At 38.4% G+C, this 21,134-nt stretch overlaps 4 protein-coding genes across 7 annotated transcripts in view; 2 read left to right on the forward strand and 2 right to left on the reverse strand.

Moving 5' to 3' along the window:
* Window positions 1-965: 965 nt before the first annotated feature.
* Window positions 966-3,660, forward strand: LOC123873818 (E3 ubiquitin-protein ligase MSL2). 3 transcript variants are annotated; one of them, XM_045918895.1, is made up of 5 exons: window positions 966-1,635; window positions 1,726-1,823; window positions 1,893-2,102; window positions 2,671-2,845; window positions 3,373-3,660. In XM_045918895.1, exons 1-5 carry the CDS (start codon window positions 1,083-1,085, stop codon window positions 3,576-3,578), a joined length of 1,242 nt encoding a protein of 413 aa, XP_045774851.1. In that variant the 5' UTR covers window positions 966-1,082; the 3' UTR covers window positions 3,579-3,660. The 3 variants fall into 3 exon arrangements, with proteins under 3 accessions (XP_045774851.1, XP_045774837.1, XP_045774845.1); XM_045918881.1 differs by having other exon boundaries at window positions 966-1,823; XM_045918889.1 differs by having other exon boundaries at window positions 966-1,811.
* A 2,639-nt stretch (window positions 3,661-6,299) lies between these two features.
* LOC123873906 lies at window positions 6,300-8,177 on the reverse strand. The gene has a single exon (XM_045919004.1). It carries the CDS (start codon window positions 8,087-8,089, stop codon window positions 7,454-7,456), a length of 636 nt encoding a protein of 211 aa, XP_045774960.1. The 5' UTR covers window positions 8,090-8,177; the 3' UTR covers window positions 6,300-7,453.
* A 232-nt stretch (window positions 8,178-8,409) lies between these two features.
* LOC123873879 lies at window positions 8,410-18,202 on the forward strand. Its single transcript, XM_045918977.1, has 6 exons — window positions 8,410-8,719; window positions 9,652-9,816; window positions 10,232-10,348; window positions 15,922-16,134; window positions 16,552-16,785; window positions 17,942-18,202. The coding sequence occupies exons 1-6, from the start codon at window positions 8,540-8,542 to the stop codon at window positions 18,098-18,100; spliced, it is 1,068 nt and encodes a 355-aa protein (XP_045774933.1). The 5' UTR covers window positions 8,410-8,539; the 3' UTR covers window positions 18,101-18,202.
* Window positions 18,203-19,092: 890 nt separating this feature from the next.
* The window catches only part of LOC123876333 (cuticlin-4), a 31,225-nt gene continuing 29,183 nt past the window's right edge, over window positions 19,093-21,134 (reverse strand). For both annotated transcript variants that reach the window (XM_045922566.1, XM_045922562.1), the window contains one exon: window positions 19,093-21,130. In XM_045922566.1, the coding sequence (XP_045778522.1) occupies window positions 19,427-21,130 (1,704 nt within the window). In that variant the 3' untranslated portion in view covers window positions 19,093-19,426. The remainder of the gene's footprint in view (window positions 21,131-21,134) is intronic.

A 21,134-nucleotide genomic window follows, 5' to 3' on the forward strand; every position in this document is an offset into this window, starting at 1 on the left:
TTATCTGTCTCTATTACCAGCCAAATCCGTCAAGTAGTTTTTTCGCGAAAGCGTAACAAACATAGACAGACATACAAACTTTCGCCTGTACCTATAATATTACATAGTGTGATAGTGTGATATACCGATCAAAGTAGGACGACAATAAATAAGTACACATAATTTGTAAGTAGGGTGATACCTTCTAAGTAGCCTATTAGCTAATTGTAGAAAATACAATACTCAGTTAATTTCTGTATAGTTTTGATCTAAATATTTGCGAATTAATTGATGCATAAAGTACCAGTGAGATTTGGTGGGCCTTCATTCTCCGCCCTTGCCTAAGTGTGTGACTATCTAGAACTATCTTTACCATACCCGCGATTCAAACTAATGAGCAAGATCTGAGTGACTATCTTGCGACGTTCTAAATTCCTGCGCGAACTTTTTGATTTTCCAAGATGAAATTAGCCTACCTTTTAATTCAGGTTTTTAGCTTGGTATCTCCAATCAAATTTCAGCTCGGTCTTTCACTTCAGAATATTATTTCAGTTCAGTCATTGCTTATTATAATTAATGTTAAACTTTCAGATTAACTATAATAAATTACAAAATAATACCCGCAACTTCGTCCACGGGTATATAGGGTTTTTAATGTTCCACGGGAACTCTTTTCCGGGCAGATTTCACTTGTGTTTGGTTCTATATTAATTTATTAATTATATTTTTTTACTCAAGAACTTTTGAATTTGCCGCTTTTTTCACTGCTTACCTCTGACATTTACTGTCATCGTAATTATTAGAGGCATATACCATAGACTATACGTGGCATAGACTACAATGCTTATCTTATAAATCGTATCGTGTAATGTCTTCATTACAGTCGCATTATTTCAAAGGTCCACTTTCTAATGAAAGTGGACCATAAGTGGCCATCACTAGTTATGTCAGCTTTTGATCATTTTGACACATGACAGTTTCGGAGTTAGCGTTTCTGACTTTCTGTTCTGTGTTTGCGGCTTTTTGCCAGGCTGTTTATTATTAATATTTTGGTGTAAACAATTTCGCAAAAGCTATTCATGTTTGTAATAAAAACATTATAAATGAAGATGAACGCTACCAGCTTGTATGTTTCAACATGTCGGTTAATAATACTAGCCGACGCGGCTGATAAAAGTTCGTGGACAGATTTGTTTCGTTTAGTTCCATATTTACGGCAATCATTATCGTGTACTGTGTGTGGAAACTTATTAAAGGAGCCCTATACACCAACGAGCTCCGGGTGCCAACATCATGTTTGTAAAAACTGCAAAGGTGGGAGGAAAAAACTGAAACCGTCTTGCGGTTGGTGTAAGGATTACGAAAATTATACAGAAAATTTACAGTTACGCATTCTTCTGCAGTGTTACAAGAAATTGTGTGAATATTTTATGGGCACTGATACATACAAGAGTTTATTAGAAGAAGATGAGATAGCGGCGGGTGTAAATGGTGGTACTGTGGCCAGTTCGGGGTTGATAGACTTGATACAAGAGGGAGCGGGATTCTCCGACGACTACAAGAGCACAGCAGGCCTTTCAAAGTCTGCATATAGCATATTACCTTGTGTTTATACCAATTCAGCGTCAACACAAACCCAAGTGGCATCAACATCAAGTAATTCTGATTCAAGATCAACTAGTAAAGATTCTCCAAATTCTAGAGCTATTTCAAATGGGTCCCCACTTTACTCTGTTATGTACGCAGGTTCGGGAAATAAAATCACTATCAAAAGGAAAGCTGTAGATGAAATTGATACTCCGCTGGCCGAAACGAGCACAAGAGAGAGCAAAGTAAAGAAAAAAGTAATTAATTTTGTCTTTGTTGTGTAATGTTTTTTAATTATATTCGTTTATACTCATGTTCAATTTCAGTCAAATCAACTAGGTTTTAAGAAGCCTTCTAACCGTTCCCGAAGTTCAACTAGTAGTAAAAGAAAAGGTTGTCGCTGCGGGAATGCTACAGCCACACCCGGGAAATTGACATGTTGTGGTCAGAGATGTCCGTGCTATGTTGAAAGCAAGCCATGTACTGAATGCAAATGTAAAGGGTGCAGAAATCCTCACAGGCCTGATGGAATGAAGGTGAATTTTAAGATTTTTAAATTATGTATTTAACAAGTCACTTAATTGATATTGAAAAATACTTTTCCAAGTGTAATAATATAAAACAAAGTCACAATCCAAGTTAATATTACATAATTATTTGTATTTTAACTTTTCAATTTATTTAGATGGGCTATAATTCAAATTTCATTTCAAAAGAAAGATGAATAGAGAAATATTATTATAATACAAGAATTATTGACAAGCTGGGGCGAGTCAGTTAATTTAAAACATAAACCGAATACTTAGTAGTGCCTGGGTACAGAAGGCTCACAGAAGGTCTCAACGGGACCCTATTACTAAGACTCTGCTGTCTGTTTGTCTATCTGTCTGTCAGCGTGCTGAATCTCGTGAACTGAAGCTCATGAGGTAGAGAGCTGAAATTTTTATAGATTGTGTATTTCTATTGCTGCTATAAAAACAAATAATAAAATTTTCAAAATGATCACCACAAAAATTAAAGGAATTAAAAAGTGTTACTTCTTGACCTGTTTTTTATTTAAACTATTTACTGCTAAAGTTAACTTGGAACTTTCATAACTTTCAGGTGCGTCCTCATATACCTCAACTGGACACACTGCAATTAAATCTGGGCACAAATCCCGACAGCTCCCCGTCCTGCTCCGGCTCCATGGATAGCCTGGATACTGACACACTCACGATGGAAGCCATGGAGGAATCTCTGTCATTCACCACTGAATTGAAGTCATCTAATATTAAAGGTAAATGCCCTAAAATATAAATCTTTAAGGCTTGCAATGCCCTTCCGGCATACATGTTTCCTTCCACATATAGCTTGAGTACTAAGGGTAAAATTTTTTAAAATCTAGCTGGATTTTTGATTTTCTAGGTGATGATCTAAATCTATCATTGGGATGAAAGCTATTTATCTACTGAATAGATGATGCATATTTCATCAGTGTGGATCTAGGTTTTTAAAAGTCCTTTGGGAAGCCTTTGATTTTCTGAGATAAAAATTAGCCTGTGTCCATCCCCAGGATGAAAGCTATCCAAATTATGCCAAAATCGGCTGAATAGATGTGGTGTGAAAAGCTAGCAAATAGACAAACATACTCTGGCCTGGTTTCTCACTTAAACGTTTCCGTCTGTTGTGCATAGAGACAAACACACTTTTGCAGTTATAATATTAGTATGGATAATAATATGTATAATATAAGTAAGGATAACATAATATTAGTAAAGATAATAATAGTATTCGTAAACATGTTCATTGTTTACTCTATTTCAGTATACACTAGTCAATTACAAGAAGTGTCACCATCTTTGCCCGCCACTATAATGATGGACGAGGAGTTGCCGGGCTCCCCTGAAGACGACTTGAGCTCCCCCCACGAATACACGCAATGCTCTCCGCGAGACTGCAACGACGGCGACACGGCGTCGCCACAGTCGGCCACGCACGACGTTAACAGTGATATAGAAGTGGATGTATGACAACAACTTTCCATTGCAGGTGACTAGAACTCTTTTCCCCAGTAACAGCAATATAAATGGTCTACTAGTTGCGGCGGTTCATAGTAACAACATGTTCCAACGAACATCGGTGTCCGTGTGTGCCAATCATAACTCGCTATAGACACAGTCCATTTTGAAAATAAAACTTGCATGATAACTGTTAATTTTTTAATTCACGTTATCATGCTTGAGTATGTATAGGTAGCTTTAGTACCTGTAGTCTGTTTGAACTTATAAATGTTTGTAGAAGGAGACTGTGTCTAAAGCGGATTACGACTGACAGGAGTGTGGCCACTGATGTTTGTTGGAACATGTTACTATGAAGCGCCTCATCTAATGGAACATTTATATCGCTGCCCAATAACTATACAAAACTTTGGGAAAGTATGCTCTACTATATTATTCTTTGTTTGAGTGACTGCACTTGATAACTTTTTGGCATGCAATTTGACGATTTTTTTGACGAGCAGTTGTGTGCGCTATGTGTCGTGGTAGGTATTATTTAGCTAAACACAACTAGAAAAAATTCGCTTACGGTTTTCAGCGAAAATGTAATAGTGTAATTTTAGGAAAGTAGGGGATTAAAAATTCTTGCAGAATTCTGTCAGATTATCAACTTGGTAGTTCATAATTTCTAAATTGGCTCAGATCTAGTCTAGTCAGTGTCTAGATACTGTGTGCAAAACAAGTAGTCCATTCTGAAGTTGCAAATGGTGGTTTGCGCTGGTCGTAGACAAGATTAAATGCACTAATATAGCTGAAATCTGTGTTTGTACATGTAATGTTTGTAATGCACAGTCCTTGTTAAACTACTTGTTTTGCTCGCACTATAACACCCTACCGTTAAAGCTGCGCCGCCAAGCGAATGTCCTAGTATGATGTGATGCATTGTGAAAACGGTTAGGGAACATATAAGCTTAGCAAATTGTCAGCCTCTTCCTGGTTAGAACACTACCATCCTAGACTGCATCAACACTCAGAATTTACCTTCAGATGTGTTTACAGTCAAGTGTTTTCTTCCTTGACCCCAATTTTATGTATTCAAAAGCTTGTTAAGGCTACGACTCGTTTTATTTGGCGTTCTTAAACTGCGCGTCAAACTATCGTCGTGTGCAAAGGTTCCAAGTTTTGTATTGTAGAGGTTTTCTAGTCACATCTGCATTGTACATGAACTGCTTCCTATGTGTGTTTAATGTGTACATAATTTTGTTAGTAAATTATTATACTTAAGTTTCTACAGTTTTGTATAAATTAGTTATGCTTACAATAGAAAAATTGTGTTATTCCTACATTTTGTGTAGTTCAAATTGATTATGGCATGTGTCCTACCACCGATGAAGGATCAAGAAACATACAATAGATGTATGATTCCGTGTCAATAAACCGAGATAAACATTAATAGTTGATTGCTGACTGTACCCACTATCGGCGAGAACTCTCTCACTAGTTTGTTCTAGTGACAAGTTCAAAGAGAAAAATTTGCTATCTTGGCGGTTAAAACACTCGCGCATTTTGAGTGGGCCTTAATTGTATGTCACAGCGACTGGTGCGAGTAATCGCCCGTCAAAATCGCGTTGGCGGGCAGCGAGAAGAGAGTGTGTAGTTGGGAGAGTTTTGTCGCTCATAGCCCAGCGACAAAACTCTCCCAACTACACACTCGCTCCTCGTTGCTCGCAAACTCGTTTTTAGTGTTTAACTCAACTCCAAACTATGGAGAAAATATTTTCGCCAATATAGAACTTTTATCTTTTATTCATATCCATCCATCCATCCATCAGCCTGTAAGCGTCCACTGCTGGACATAGGCCTTTCCAAGAGCGCGCCACCAAACACGGTCTTCCGCCTTCCTCATCCACCCGCTCCCCGCCACCTTCTTCAGGTCATCGGTCCAGCGGGCAGGAGGTCGTCCTACACTGCGCTTACCGGTACGCGGTCTCCACTCCAAAACACGTCTGCCCCAGCGGCCGTCGGTTCTGCGACAGACATGGCCTGCCCATTGCATTTATTCATATACAATATATATAAAATAACTAGATGAACTCGTTTCTGTCTAAACGTCGGTGGTCGGACAAGTGCCTATGAATGGAAGTATGTATCTATGTAAAACGCGTAAAAGGTATTTTCAAATGTCATTCATAAAAAGCCTGATCACAATATGAATTGCAGATTGTAATGATAACAAATAATTAACTATTAAGGATCCAAAGTTGAATACCTCAAAATAGGTGTTATGTGTATAATAGGTATTGTATAATCGCCGTGGTCAATCATCTTGTAAATTTTTATTCTTATTACGATAAAATGTGTGGTTTCATATGATCTTCAATAGTGTAATAATAATGTGCAGTTAATCTTGTAATTCATCTTTTTTAATTTTGTATTATTCACAAATTAATATATAAAATGTGAATACAATAGTGAATACAAAATGAATAATTTTATAGATTAGTACAACAGTTTTATAAGTAATGCAAATGCCAATACGATGCATTGATCTTTTGCATTTTAAATTCAATATAACATTTTGTATTCCTTGTATAAAGAATATAGATTTACATAATGCAATTTTGTATAATTTTAACCCATAATTACCAATATACTACGTCTCCCAGAAATTTGCACGCCACCATCGCTCACAGGTCAAATGTAAATAATATTATTAGTTGTTGTGTTGTATGTATAAATATCCAAATTCAAATGCAAATTCAATTTATTTATTTATTTATTATATGCTATGTATGCCTAGAATACTTTCGCAATATAGCTATATATAAACGGGTTGAGTTGGGTCAATATTAGGTTAATTATTATTATTATTTATTGTTAATTGTATTCTTTTCAATTTAATTGATCACAAAAAATGGCAAACAAGTATAATTTTAACTATTATATTTTATTAGTAAATTTCAGAGACACTCCTAAATATAAGTAGTATATTATGATTATCATATTAATTCATAAATGATAATTACCGTCTTTAAGAACTATCTAACACTGGCACAAGACAACCAGTGGTACATAATTTTTTAAATGATCAGCATCAAAAAATATGTAAATAGTTTTCTATAAATTAATAATAGACTGTTGCATTTGAATCAGCTTATTGTAATTACTAATTTGTGACAGTATAAATTTTATTTATGTACTTATTTATAAAAAATAGCAGTTTGCAGGCGTCACCAGACTAATGATAAATAATAAATAATAATTATTATGACGTGGTTCGTCTGAACATAGTAATAAATAATTGTTTTATAAATATTTATATAATATAATATGTATTATAAACAGGAAATGTTTGTTTGTATAACACAACTACTAGTAAAAAAACTACTGAACTGATTTTAATAATACTTTCATAATTACAAAGCTACTCTGTGCAGAAGTAACACTGGTACATTGTATATTATGTGCATATAGATATATCAAACACCCGAGCAAAGCTGGGCGAATCAGCTAGTTTTTAATAACTTCCAAGTTTTGAATAATTTGACTGTAATTAGTGCTATTAAGTTAATTAAGATAAGTATCAACATAAGTGAATCTGTGATATAGTATCACCGATAACAATATTATGAAATTCATTTACTCATTGTTTTGTGGTTTATAATAATTATTAATAAGTTTGGCATTAACAAAAAGCACTTAAGTACAAATGAAAAATTGTATAAATGTATAGAATATTAATTTTGTGAAAAATTTGATTAATGCCATTATTGTCTTATTAGGTGAATAAAATCAAAGTATTTTTGTTATATTCAGATTTTTATTTATTTTACCTGTTAAACATGTTCGAATTGTAAACGAATCACTGATTTAAAAATATACTACATATATTTAGTTTTTATTGATTTCTAAATATTCTTTAACAACGTTTTTGTATAGTGTGTATTTGTCTCTGCAACAGAGTTCCAGATTCTGTCGAATTCTCTCTTTAAAGTGGAGACGACGGCTTTTTCAGATGTCATCAGGGTACTGTCGCTGTCACAATTAACACGTTTCAGTTCATAATCCAAAGAGCCTATAATAGCTAGACCCTCCGCGAAATCTACTGCGTCTATCAACATAAACTCGTGCTCCAGCCGTACCTCGGCTTGGCTTATAACCTTCACTTCAATTCCATAATCCAGAAAATGGTTTGAATCCAAATCAAAATTCTTATGCACCACTATCCGGAGTTTGACTTTGCTCTTCTCATGAACGTTAATCAGGCATTTGGAAATAGTCTCACTATCTAGACTAGGCATACATACGTCTATAGTTTGGCGCGCATGAACTAACACATTATAAACGCAGAAGAGATTGTTTAGGCCCAGTTGCTTCTTTCTGTCATAATCACCTGCACCGTACAACAATATTTCGTTAATTGTGTCACTTTGTTTATTAGGTCTTACGAGTTGTATTATTTTCGCAGCTATTCCTATTCTATTCAAGATTATGACACAGACTTTTCTAAGTAAAACCGTTTTCCAATTACAAGTAAAATGCATTGTGAAAACTAGGCAATGCGATTGTTCTTGCAGAACAAGGTATAATCACAGAATTCAACGTCTAAATATTTTATGACTTCTCGGCCTACCCACATTGCCCAATATTGTACCTACCCGTCTATGAAATTATAAACCAGAAACTTGCCTGTTGACACTGCAGACACTTGGTCATAATACCCTCTCAAAATAAACAAACTTTGGCGCTTCTAAACTCAATGTTGAATTTACCTATAGGTACTTACCGAACTTTTTTTTAATATTCAGTCATGTTAAGTTAATAAATTAAAAAAAGATCATTTAACTGACACTTATCACTTCCTTGAACTTGTTTTGACCATTTTGACATTCTTGTATAATTTTTATGATTTTACAGAAATCGACTTGAACGTATTATTCTCCGTAGTCATTTTTCGAAATTATAATTTTGTATTGTGATTGTAAAATGCATGCATGATGTCAGAACATCAGTCTCGAAAAATGAATGTATCCAGAGATCCTATACAACGTCCAACCGACAATATGATAAAAGCTTCTGACGATGTGGCACTTGAGAAGACTCCTGCTAGGCTGAAGAGCAAAAACACATTACCGAAAAATTTACGCTATGACTTGGAGAACGCTTTAGTAGGGGCAAGTATTGACGCCTGTACTTCATTAGCGTTATTTATGAGGTTAAATTTTGCTTTATCCTTATCTAACCGAAACAGATAACAAGTGTAAATTAAAAATTTATAACACCCCCGACAAGTGAAGGTTACAGTAATAGCTTACAAACAAAAAAAGTAAATTAAAATCGGTTCATTAGTTTAGGAGCTACGATGCCACAGACAGATACACACGTCAAACTTATAACACCCCTCTTTTTTGGTCGGGGGTTAAAAATAGTCAAACTATTTATTGGTGGGAGGTTACAACTTACAGCCCTGGCTAGTTACCAACCTACAGCTAGCAAAGGCGTGCCGCCTAGCGTTGTAGCGTTCCGATACTATGCCGTGAAGAAATCAATAAGACCAAGGGTAGAGATGGGTTTCATATAAACTGGTGTACTCTTTTCAATGTAGTTTCATCTTAGGCTGCATCATCACTTAGGTAGGTGCCATCAGATGAGATCGCAATCAAGGGCTAACTTGTACATAATGAAATTAAAAAAAAAATATAACTGCTTCGTTTCATTACTGAGGACCGCCGTTATTATTATAACTTAACACAGGTAGGAGTTTTCTTAGGGTGGGTTCCCAAATCCTTTCGCAATTCCTACTATCCATATCTGCTCTGTATTTCATATTCTTAAGGATGCCTGTCCTCTAAAGGGAAAGAAGTAGAGACGTGTTTAAACTGACTAAAGATTATTATTGTTAGATCACGTGATATTTCATCAGATTATATCCTTTAACAATGTGCTTGGTCGGTTGAACACAATTCCGCTCCGCCCCGTTTCAGTGGACAGCTGACAGACACTCTAACTCTCTAACTCTAATGTCGTGATTGCTTGTCTAATTATACTTACATGTCTCGCGTCGCGATCCGTAAAATCAAAATCTACCTTTGTTCTGTGATTTTAGCTGTGCGATGTGTGGTTTGAGGAGATCAAGCCTTATCTAGAGCGTAACAACATTAAGGTGCACGTCCACGAGCCTGTAGCGGGCAACGGCCAAGGTGACAGCGCTCGCGGCGCACCCGGCGCGGGCGCAGCCGACTGCGCGCACCTCCATCCAGGTAGATCTTATGTACGAGCCTTACCTAGCTCTGACATGTTGTCCTAATTGTACTACGATTGCTTACCTATTTATAATTCGTCCAAATTATACCTATTAGCTGACGTGAAAGACTTCTGATGATTAGGATGGAAGCCATCTCGATGCCCGTCAAAATCGATTCAGCGGTTCAGAAGGTAACGGCAGATAAGCTGACCTACGCATTTTTCGCAAGTTTCGCAGATAAAACATTTTCTTGCTTTTTTAGGGTTCCGTAACAAAATGATAAGAACCGTTATGGTGAAACAATGTCTGCCTGTCGGATACATTTGCTTTCAGTAGATAACTAAAACTATCAACTTGTGTATCAGTCTATAGTTTTAAATAATGCTCTGCGATAATATTCTTTGAGTCACAGTGTAAGGTAACTAGTGTATTGGACTCGCAGCGTCGTCAGCGCCGCGGTGCGAGCTGTGCCGCCTCCTGTTCAACGCCGCTAACAGCATCCAGAGCGCCGTGTCGCAGGCCGCCTGTGCCGCCTCGCCCGACCACATCCACGCTACAGGTACACTTGAATCTGTGCAGTGTAGGTGACTTAACACAATAGCATGCCCAGAGTCCAACTATAACGCAAATCCGCTTCATTATATTTAAAAAAAACTTCAGACGCCTTAATTCTGTAATGCAGATATTGCACTAATTAAACTATGTATAAAATTAAACTGTTTGTACAGGTATATTTGTACAGATATTTGATGTATATATAGCGCCGTGTTCTCTACCAGGGTAGTAATAAAAACAAAAGAAATGAACACTAAAAAAATATATATTATAATTCACTATTTAAAGTTACAATTTCTTTGGAAACAACAACACGCTACAAGAGGCTAGGGGCAACTAACCAAACTTGCTACGGCTCACACGGCGTAGCTCGAAAGTGCCTATTTACTAGTGCCTCTACATCACACCACCCCAAATTTTTATCTTAATAAAAATTAAACAAATACTAATTTCCGCAACCTTAATTTTATTTCACAATATTCGTTCTTTATTTTTCGACAACCCTAACAATGTTTCCGATCCGCTTACCCAACAAATCATAATTTAAACACGTCACCCAGTTAAAGTGTTCCTTTGATTCGATGCATGGTACATCTCTTAACACATTATACTTGAGATGAGGTCACTAGAACTTGAGCGGGTGGCGACGGGGTCGCTGTGGCAAGTCCACTTACAATTGTTGCTATGCCCGCGCCATCCAGCCTACGTTGCACTCAACGCTTCGAATGTTTGTTACATTACATTTTACGTTTACACACTATCCAATAAACTATAACAATCGTCAACCACTCTAACACTCCCAATAATAAGGTTTAGTTATGACTTCTAATAAAAAATAATACATGAATAAAATAAAAAATAATATATGCGGATCGGGGCCATTTTACAATACTTATTTCATAATACTCATTTGCTTAATTGCTAGTTACTACTCGAATTATTCTACTGATACCTAACGGGCGTTTTGCTGACTCTCCCACTCCGAGTAGTACGGATTGTATGAGTCGGCAAAACATCATCGTCACTAAATCTACATTTTTTCTTACATGTCGTTTCACCCGGCGTTTGTCGTGGATTTTCGATATCCAGGACAAAAGCCGGTTTCAACCTGTGAATAGAAATAAGTGCTTGTCTATTGGGTAACTGTACTAAGTATGCTTTTTCCAACCGCTTTATGACGTCATAGGGACCGTCATATGGTGGTTGTAGACACTTACGCATTACATCGTTTCTAACAAAAACTTTTTTACAGTCTTTTAAGGCAGGGTGTACAAAAATAGTCCGAGAGTCTCTGTGTGTCTCGGGTTTCGGTCTTAAATTACTAATTACCTGTTTCAACTGATTTAGGTACTCCTCACCGTCCGTTATCTTACTATCCGATGGTTCGAAAAATTCTCCAGGGAGCCTCAGAGTTCGCCCGAAGGTTAATTCCGCGGCACTTACCCCTGTGTCACTGCGTGGTGCTGCACGTAGTCCCATCATAATGGTGTGCATTTCTTCAACCCACGATCTATTGTCCTTTAATCTCGCCATTAAGGCGGCCTTAAAACTACGATGCCATCGTTCGATCGCGCCATTACTCTGTGGATGGTACGGTGTCGTCCTGAACTTATGAACCCCTAAATATTTCATTAACTGTCTAAAGAGACTGCTTTCAAACTGCTTTCCTTGATCTGAGCTCAAATTAATGAAACACCCATGTCTAGTAATCCATCCTTCATACACGAGTTTGGCTACTGTCTTCGCACAAATATCTTTAATTGGAAATGCTTCCGGCCAACCTGTTTCTCTATCGATCATTGTAAGACAATACCTGTAGCCTTCCTCTGAAATAGTGAATGGACCTGTAATGTCAATGTGTAAATGACACATTCTATCTACTTTTGCAAATTGCCCTAAAGGTGACATAGTGTGTCTGTGAACCTTTGCTTTTTGACACTCTATGCACGACCTAGCCCAAATACCTATATCTTTATTCATCCCAGGCCAAAAATAATTATTAGTTACCATTTTCCTTGTTGTTCTAATGCCAGGATGGCTTAGGTTATGTATTGTTTCGTATGCGATACGCCTAAACTGTTTTGGTAAGTAAGGCCTAGCCTTATCGCCTCGCAAGTTACAAACAATCGGCTTATTTACACTCGGCAAGTCAATTTTTATTAGTCTCGTATTACCGTTTTTTGTTCCTAACAATTCTGTGAGCTCTTTGTCGTTCGCTTGCGCAATAGCCACTTCTGTGAAGTCAAGTACAGACGGGCACGAAATTGTTTCAACTCGCGATAACGCGTCCGCGGGCGCGTTCTCTTCGCCTTTTGTATAGCGTATATCCGTCGTGAACTCACTAAAAAATAATAACTGACGGGTCCTTCGCGGCGTTTCTTTACTACTACTTAGCTTTTTAAACGCAAACGTTAACGGCTTATGATCTGTATACAAAATGAGATCTCTACCTTCGAACATGTTCCTAAAATATTGCACTGACAAATAAAGCGAAAGTAACTCCCTGTCGTAGGTACTGTACTTTTGTTGCGTGTCAGTCAATTTTTTCGAAAAATAACCTAACGGAACCCATTCGTTATTTACTCTTTGTTGCAATGTGCCTCCAACGCAAGTATTTGACGCGTCTGCCATTATAGCAAGCACTTGACCTGTTATCGGATACGCTAACAAAGCAGCGTTCTGTAAATTCAACTTGCATTGTTCGAAAGCTTGAACAGCACTTTCTGTCCACACTATACTACTTTTGTCACGTTTCTTTGCTCCGTGAAGATACTTATTTAATTCAGCTTGATATTCGGCTGCCTGAGGCAAATGACTTCTATAGAAATTTACCATGCCTAGAAATCTACGAAGTTCCTCTACCGTTTTCGGTCTGGGAAAGTCTACAAAGGCTTGGACCTTGCTTGGCAACGGCCTTAAGCCACTGGCTGAGACCTCATGACCCAGAAACTCAACTTTATCCTGCGAAAACGCACACTTTGCTAAATTAATAGTTAGCCCAACTTGTTGTAATCTTTCAAAAACGGTCTCTAAATGTTTTTCGTGGAGCGAACTATTTTCGCTAGCTATTATTAAATCATCTAAGTATGAAAAAACAAATTCTGCTTTATAATTCGCGCAATCTGGGTTATTTTGTTGAAAATTTGCCTCTAAATCCTGTAACACATAATTATTCATGAAACGTTGAAATGTCTGTGCTGCGTTTCTTAAACCGAAAGACATACATGGCCATTCAAATAAACCAAAAGGTGTAATGATTGCTGTTTTCTCCACGTCATCCTCTGCTATCGGAATAAAGTGATACGCTCGGTTAATATCAATCCTGCTAAATACTTTCTTATCGGCTAAAATAAACGTAAAATCCTTTATGTGAGGAATTGGGTATCTATCAGGCTTCGTAATTGCATTCAGCGCTCTATAGTCTCCACACGGCCTTATATTACCATCTTTTTTAGGTACGACGTGTAGAGGACTCGCCCACGCACTCTTTGACGGGCGGCAAATACCCATTTCCTGCATAAGGCGAAATTCTTCTCTTACCTTTTTAAATCGGTCCGGGGGCAACGGCCTTGGGCGCGCATGCACCGGAGGACCTGAAGTCTCGATGTGGTGTCTTACGCTGTGACGTGGTGGTTCTTTGAACGTCGCTGGCATTGTCAATTCTGGGAATCTACTTAGGAGAGAATAACATGGATGCGATTCGGCTATAGTAAAAATAGATGAATGCTCCGAGTTTACTATAGTGGAAATTACATACATGTTAGTCTCTTGATCTAACAATCGTCTATTTCTTAAGTCTACTAACAAATTATACTTAGCTAAAAAATCCGCTCCTAAAATGGGTTGTTTAACGTCGGCTATTACAAAAGTCCACTTAAACGCACGACGCAATCTTAAATTTAACACTAGAGTCTTTGTTCCGAAAGTTTGTATTTCACTACCATTCGCGGCATAAAGTTTGTATTTATTATTCATTGCACTGTCACACACTGATTTATAACTTTTAGGCAACACTGAAATGTTCGCACCTGTGTCTATTAAATAACGTATGCCATTGTCTTTATCCGTAACACATAAACGGTGGTTCCCTAATTCGACGCAGGTACCCACCGGTTCCACCTGCATCTTCACTAGTTTTCCTGCTTATTCCAGGTGCACGGCTGTTCGCAGCGATTAGCTCTCTGCCTATATTTAAAATGATGCACGCAGAGCCAGTCCGGGCTATCCGGGGTACGTCTGGACCTGCTGTCCTCTCGTCCTCGGGAACGCGAACGACCACGGAACCTTCCGCGACCTCGCCTGCCTCGCCAACTGTCTCTAGACCTGTCCAGCTGGTCCAACCTTGCATGTATCCTGGCTATTTCAGCTGCCATCGACGAATTTCCGGGTACCGCCTCCTTTGCTGCCACTTCTGCTACTGGTTGGGACTTCATAGTTTCCATTACTTTGTCAGCAATCACGGCTAGTCTATCTAGATCTTTAGCTTCTGTCGCAGCCAGAACGCCTCGTGCTGCTGCTGGTAGCAGATTCTGCCATAAAACGCTTAGGGTATCATTACTAATTTTACCCCTGGCCAGATCCTGCATCTTTCGGAGGAGGTGGCTGGGTTTCTGATCACTCAGTTCCATCTCCCCGATGAGCTTCTGTATCTGGCGGTTCTCCGACTCTTCATATATGTTCAGCAACCTTTCTTTAAGTACCTCGTACTTACGCACCTCCGGAGGATTGATCAGGATGTCCGTCACCTGTTGAATGACATCCTTACCCAGCTTGGATACCACTATATTATACTTGGATGCGTCTCCTTGTTTTTGTGGTGCCAGTATTGCTTCCAGCTGGATAAACCAGACCCTAGGTTGGTCGGTCCAAAACTCCGGGATCTTCGACGTGATAGATATCGACGCTAGATGCGTGTCTTCATCCATCACTACTGTCGTAGGTTGCACCATTTTTAAAGTTTTTTAGTTTTTCACTTCCTTACACGTGTTAATTTGAGTTGCCCTAGCTTACGTTACGTTACTATTTAAATAAAATTAACACGCGCTACCCTGGTAGTTCAAAGTCTGAGTCACCAATGTACAGGTATATTTGTACAGATATTTGATGTATATATAGCGCCGTGTTCTCTACCAGGGTAGTAATAAAAACAAAAGAAATGAACACTAAAAAAATATATATTATAATTCACTATTTAAAGTTACAATTTCTTTGGAAACAACAACACGCTACAAGAGGCTAGGGGCAACTAACCAAACTTGCTACGGCTCACACGGCGTAGCTCGAAAGTGCCTATTTACTAGTGCCTCTACACTGTTAAACTTTTGATTGGCAGAACACCACGAAGAGATATCTCCAATAGGTAAAAACAATGCCAACCTTTAGACCACTTCAGTCGAATTCCGACTGATTCAAAATTGAGCTGTTATATAAAACGGAAAAACGTACTACCTACTGCTCAGTGTTTTATTTTTCAGTCGATTTTCGGATATAATTACTGTTGTACAAAAGTTGAGTGTTTATCCGTTAATGAGAGGTACAAGGATTCATTAAGTCGCCAATTTTCGATATTATTCCTAGAGTAAACGGAACGAATCCAATGAAGAGACATATTTGAAAGCTGTTATAAGAAAAACTCGCAAGAAGAAACCTAAGGATTTCCTTTCAAAGCGTCTTGTGCCCCGACTTTGCGAAACATACAGCCTGCCTGCAGAAATCTATCAGCAACAAACAATGGAACCTGCTAAAGCAATGATTAGCAAACAAAAATCTCACCACCGAAATGACACGAAGGTGCGTATTATTTTAGTTTTTTTAAGCCAATAAGTATAATCTACACTTATAATAAAATTACTATAACTGGATTTTGAAAATACATATATTATCCATATACCTAGAGCCAAAACAGTACGTTTAAAACTTCTCTGTAGTAGCCTGTTTGTTCGTGCATACTTTACGCTGATACTACTGAATGGATTTGAATGCAACATGGCTATTTTTATAGCTAATACTCCGGAGTAAAGTGTTAGATAGTTTTTATCACAAAAAACAAAAGGGGTCGGTTCAGGATAGGGAATGATACTATTTGTCGATGTTACTGCATAATTCCATCAAATCTTAACCAATTTTGACAATTCTTTTCTTTTCAAAGCTTGTACCTACTGTTATGTATTTTTTGTTAATAAACTATTATTTTATACATCATTTTAGATTGGACGAGCCAAAAATAAGCCTGAGTTGAAGGATGTATCCACTCAAACAGAAACCTTGTTAATGATTAAGACAGTAAAGCCCGTCCCTAGAAAAAGCTTAAAATCTGGATGCCATTTCAGTCGCAGCCCTGCAATAACTGTCTTTTTGCCTTCCAAAAATAAAAATAACTCAATAAAAGATCCCAATCAAATCAAGATCCTGGATGCAGAAGTACCTCCTTTATTTAAAAACGTAACGTTACTTTTAAATTACATATTTACCGTTTTCAGGGTTCGTACAACCGAATGAAAAAATGGAGCTCTTATAAGATCAGTCGCGTGTCTACCTGTCTGTCCGTCTGTCACTACCAGTTTGCTCTAAATCTAATCCGTGATGGATTAGATTTGGCTAGGAATGTATAAATGTAAAATTTTCGCTCGAAGAATTTCACGATCTATCTTATTTCGACAATATATTACAAACCCGAAATACCGCCACATCGCAATTGGCCTAGTTAATACTCAGGACTCCCAGCGTTTAGTCCTAAACCTTGATTTCTGCCTTATCAGTTTTCAGTCCAGTTCTAGACAGTTCTAAATTTCTAGTCTAAAGCTGAAACTCCGTTTTGCCAATTTGGCTTTGGATTAGGAAATTCTGAATAATTATGTATTGGAGTGTTTTAAGACTGAATAAAACAACATTTTTGAGATTTTTGTTTATTTTTAACAAAATATTACAATCAGTTCCGGCTTTTACATGCAATTATGCACGTAGGGTACATTGCAGAAGTTCCCCGTTCAGTTCTTAGTGCCTAATGTGTATGTATTTTTCAGTACTAAAATCGAATTAAAAAATACAACGCATACAGACTGAGTGGAGTGGAGGCGAGGTACAAAGGACGTGCGGCGCATATGAGCAAAAATAAAGAGCTTATTATAAGTTGTTATCAAATAAGATGCTGCCCCTTGGCTCTACTCTGCCGGTGTACGTTGCGCCTAGCGTTTGCCTAAAAAGCACAACGTACCAACTCATTCCAATAAAACTTACAACCCCAAAAACGTAAAATGCCAAAAGACGTGAAACGGTTCGCATGCCAAATCGCTGTGATAGTAAATAAAATCACAACTATATTAATTAAATTTGACTATAATATAATAAGGGTCTCTTAAATTATAAGGGATTCTTAAATTTTAGAAGTTCAATTTTGTCATATTGCGTTTTCGATGGCTTTATGCTTGTTTGGTATTTTACTTTTTGGCGTTGTGCGTCTTATTAGTACGTTGCGCTTTTTAGAATTTTTCCCTAGTCTACAACATCTGAGTAGGTATGTAGGTAGGAGTCTTAAAACAATTCATTTTCATTGCTTTAGCGAACGACAAGATATCTATTATATGTACTTACTTTTCAGGATCTCATCGATATTATAGGTGAGAAGCATGACAAGATGTTAAGAGTTCTATACAGAAGCCCGGATACAAGTGGACATTCTTCATCGTTGAATTTATTCTCACCCTATAAACCTGGGAAAAAATCTGCAAGTAGTAAGAAAACTCGTCCCTGGAGGTAAAAGGACCTAAGTAAATAAGTATTTAGGCATTGTATTTAACGGTGAAAACGTATTTAAAATTAACGTGTTTCTCATAAACGCTTTAATCTTAATAGTTATTTTTGATTAATAATAATTATTAAGTTATTAATAATGAAAAATTAGATTGAGTTATAGTTTTAATTCGAATTCCGGTTTTTATTAGGATGTGAAGTAAACGAGATAAACTATAAAGTAGATAAGTAGGCGTTACCTGCTTGAGTATGCTGGCTGTTAGCTAACTAAAACGTGGGAGTTTCATTGTTGTATTCTTTGTTGTACATACCTAACAATATCTAGTCTTAGCTTTCACGAAGATTTACAAACAACAAATGGTTGACGCTCATTATATTTGTCGTTATTATTTTATGTATCGTCTTTTTTTCTTTTGTTCCGTACTAGCTGATCTAGACGTCTACAATCTACATACGCGTGGTTTTAAATTTTTTATGGATCTCGTTTGAACTTGGAATTTTTCAAAAATTCTTCTTAGGCCCGGTATCCATTTAAGCCGGTGGAGAAGACTTATGTTCAGCAAAACAATTAGAGTATTGATAGATGATAAGTATGTAAAATTATCTCGTCAACTTTCAATAATTTTATTGGTCTGTTTGTCCGCCTATCTTCGCTTGGGCGGATACCGGACCTCAGTGCGGATTTACGAGTACGTTTTAGAGCGAACTTTCATGCAAAATTCTAAGTTTCTAGCTTCACCACCTTACGTTAAGTCTAGGTTATGTTTGTAAATCAGTCACGGTAAGTACTGTTTTATTTGTAAAGAGGATATAAATTAAATAATGTTTAACAATACTATAAATTAAATATTGAAGGTCAAGGTGAAATACAAATCATAAATTTACTCCTCGTCTTTTTATGGAAGGCGTTTAGAATAAACACTTATTTAGTGAGCGAGAATTTTTGATGTGTATTCCACCTTTTTATGGGTTTCATCATTTCAGACAAGGAATACCATATCACTCGCACACGACACTTTTATTGGTATACACTTACTCTCTATGTCCTATCTTACGACTCTTTACAAAATTACAACAGACATATCGACTATAATTATAAGGGCAGTACAGTGAGTGTTTTCACACGAATAAAATAATTTACAAAAAAGCAGTCGAACATATACATCACACGTATTAAATAACTAAATAAATAAGTCACATGTCATCGAGCTTCGATCGCAACCGCGACAGCTGGCCGCCGCCGCCGCCCGGCCGGGGCCGATGCACGCACGCTCTTTGGATCCGAGAAGAGTTTATGGAATGTCCACGCGACACTATCGCGAACTTGCCGCCTCTAGTTCGTGTGCTTCACGTAGTCAGTCTCGTAGAAGGCGGCGGCGCCGTGCGCGCCCTTCCTGTCGAGCGCGCGCACGCGCACGAAGAGGAACGCGGCCACCAACGACGCCACCACCAGCACCAACAACAACATGACCAGACCCGCCACGAACGACGGTACCGACATACATATCGTTTCCGGATCGCTCGCCGGAGACTGAATTACCACCGTTTCGTTTTGCGCTGCATTATTGAGTGCGAAATTGACATCTCCCGGCGCCACCACTTGAATAATTCGACTCGTATTTACATCGGTCATTTCTTGTGCGTCACGCTTATAGATGCGTGTCGGCGACGTTTCTCGTCTTCTTCTAATTCCTACTAAACTTTCTGGCAAATCTTCAACTGATCGTGGACGTCCGCCCAATGTCGCTAGGTTACCGTGTCCTTCGTCTTTTCGCTTTACAGTATTGTACACTCCTCGGCGACCCGGTGGAGGCGGTGGAGGTAGGTTTACGTCGTCGGAATCCCGGGAGGGAGCCGGCGATGACGGGTTGTTGGGGGCGTTGGGCGTCGAGGAAACCTGCGCTTGCGGTGGAGCTACTACATCATCTCGTTTTTCGGAATAAGCGCCAGCCGAATCGGCCGGATGGCGCGGGTCCGGGAACGCCGGTGGCACACCATATTCAGCATGAGGTCCGGGCGGCGGGGGTCCGTACTCTCCGTGAACCGTATTAGGTAATCCATATTCCCCGGCACTAAGCGCGTTTCCACCCAGTAATGGAACTCCATATTCACCGCCTAGACCACCACATTTTGGTTCAGGACAATTGTACCGACAGACTTGAATTACACATTGGAAATGTACGTTCATAGAATCGGGGAATTTGAACGCTTGGAAATATGCAAACGATACGACGGAGGCCGATTGACCAAAGTTCTTAATTTTCTGGAATTTACTCATGATTTTAGGTCTTACGACACATCCATATTGATCCACCAGTTGGATAGGAGCTCGTTTTCCATCGTGAGCTACACAATTTCTCACGAGCATGTCGAACTTGTTTTCATCGTCTTTAATTGCCAGCACCATTGTCATAGTCTGTCCTATTTTTACTATACCCGATACTTCTGATGCCCAAGGCCCCTTGCCTACTTGTATTTGCATCCAGCATTGCAGGTTATCACCGAGAAAGTTAGCTGTGACTGCGTGTAGCATATCTACTTGGAAAGGCCTGAACGTCACTGCTTTTTCGTAAAAGTCGTACCACGTGCACCTCAGTTTTCGTGCCTGATCCCATACCTCTTGAACGTAAGGGTCGTATTGGACTATGATTGTGTTTTCTACGTACGAACCACTAGGCGTGGGACTGCCATAAGCTGCAACATTATGATTTCCAGAACTAGTCATACCGCAGCTGTTCAGAAATATTTCGAATGTCGCACTTAAGTGTCCCGTGCCAGGTTTTAGATGCATACAGTGAGGATCGCTATAGAAACCCTTCGAAAATATCATCCCATAAAAAGGACGATCGAATTCTATATTGACACGCATATGAGTTTTTTCACATTGTACTTGAAGATGTTTAATTTTTGGACTGTCTGGTGTAGCGAGAGGCCAGGGGTCGTCTGTGTGCGCAGCGGGCAGCGGCGGGCCGTACGCGCTGCCTCTGTGTTCCAACGGTAACGACGCTGAGTCTACGGGCGGTTCGCATGTTGCGTCCTGA

This window comes from Maniola jurtina, chromosome 2 (assembly GCF_905333055.1).
Source record: "Maniola jurtina chromosome 2, ilManJurt1.1, whole genome shotgun sequence".
NCBI lineage: Eukaryota > Metazoa > Arthropoda > Insecta > Lepidoptera > Nymphalidae > Maniola > Maniola jurtina.